Genomic DNA, 410 nt, shown 5'->3' on the forward strand with positions numbered 1-410 from the left:
ATTTGGAAGGGATGCTTCTTCAGCCATCAATTTGGCCTGCAATGCAGCATTAGCTGCAACATTGGCGGCAGCAGCTGCAGCCTTTGCCACCGCAGCAGCAGCAGCTATGGCAACAGCAGCCGAAGCTAATCTGTCTTGAGTTTCTGGCTGGAGGCCAGCATGCCTTTGTTGCTCTATCTTCTTCCATACATATTCACTGTGACTAACAGCTGCAGTAGCAAGAGCAGATGCATCCTCTGCATGCATCTTAGCCTCCTTAAGCTTATCAATGGCATCCTCTGACAGGACAGATCTCTGCTTTATTTCAGGTACAAGGTTACCACCAAAAATTGGAGATGGCAAAGATGATTTGATTTTTTTCCCGGGAAACGTAGATACCAGGTTCATAGGGACTGCAGTGATAGAAACAG

At 47.3% G+C, this 410-nt stretch overlaps 1 protein-coding gene across 1 annotated transcript; it reads right to left on the reverse strand.

The window, feature by feature from the left end:
• Window positions 1-6: 6 nt before the first annotated feature.
• On the reverse strand, window positions 7-405 carry LOC109131953 (the record flags this gene model as incomplete). Its single annotated transcript, XM_019243116.1, has 1 exon — window positions 7-405. A coding segment is annotated over one exon (399 nt), but the record flags the coding sequence as incomplete, so codon positions are not given.
• Between the last annotated feature and the right edge of the window lie 5 nt (window positions 406-410).

Source organism: Camelina sativa, unplaced genomic scaffold (genome assembly GCF_000633955.1).
Source record: "Camelina sativa cultivar DH55 unplaced genomic scaffold, Cs unpScaffold09339, whole genome shotgun sequence".
Taxonomy (NCBI): domain Eukaryota; kingdom Viridiplantae; phylum Streptophyta; class Magnoliopsida; order Brassicales; family Brassicaceae; genus Camelina; species Camelina sativa.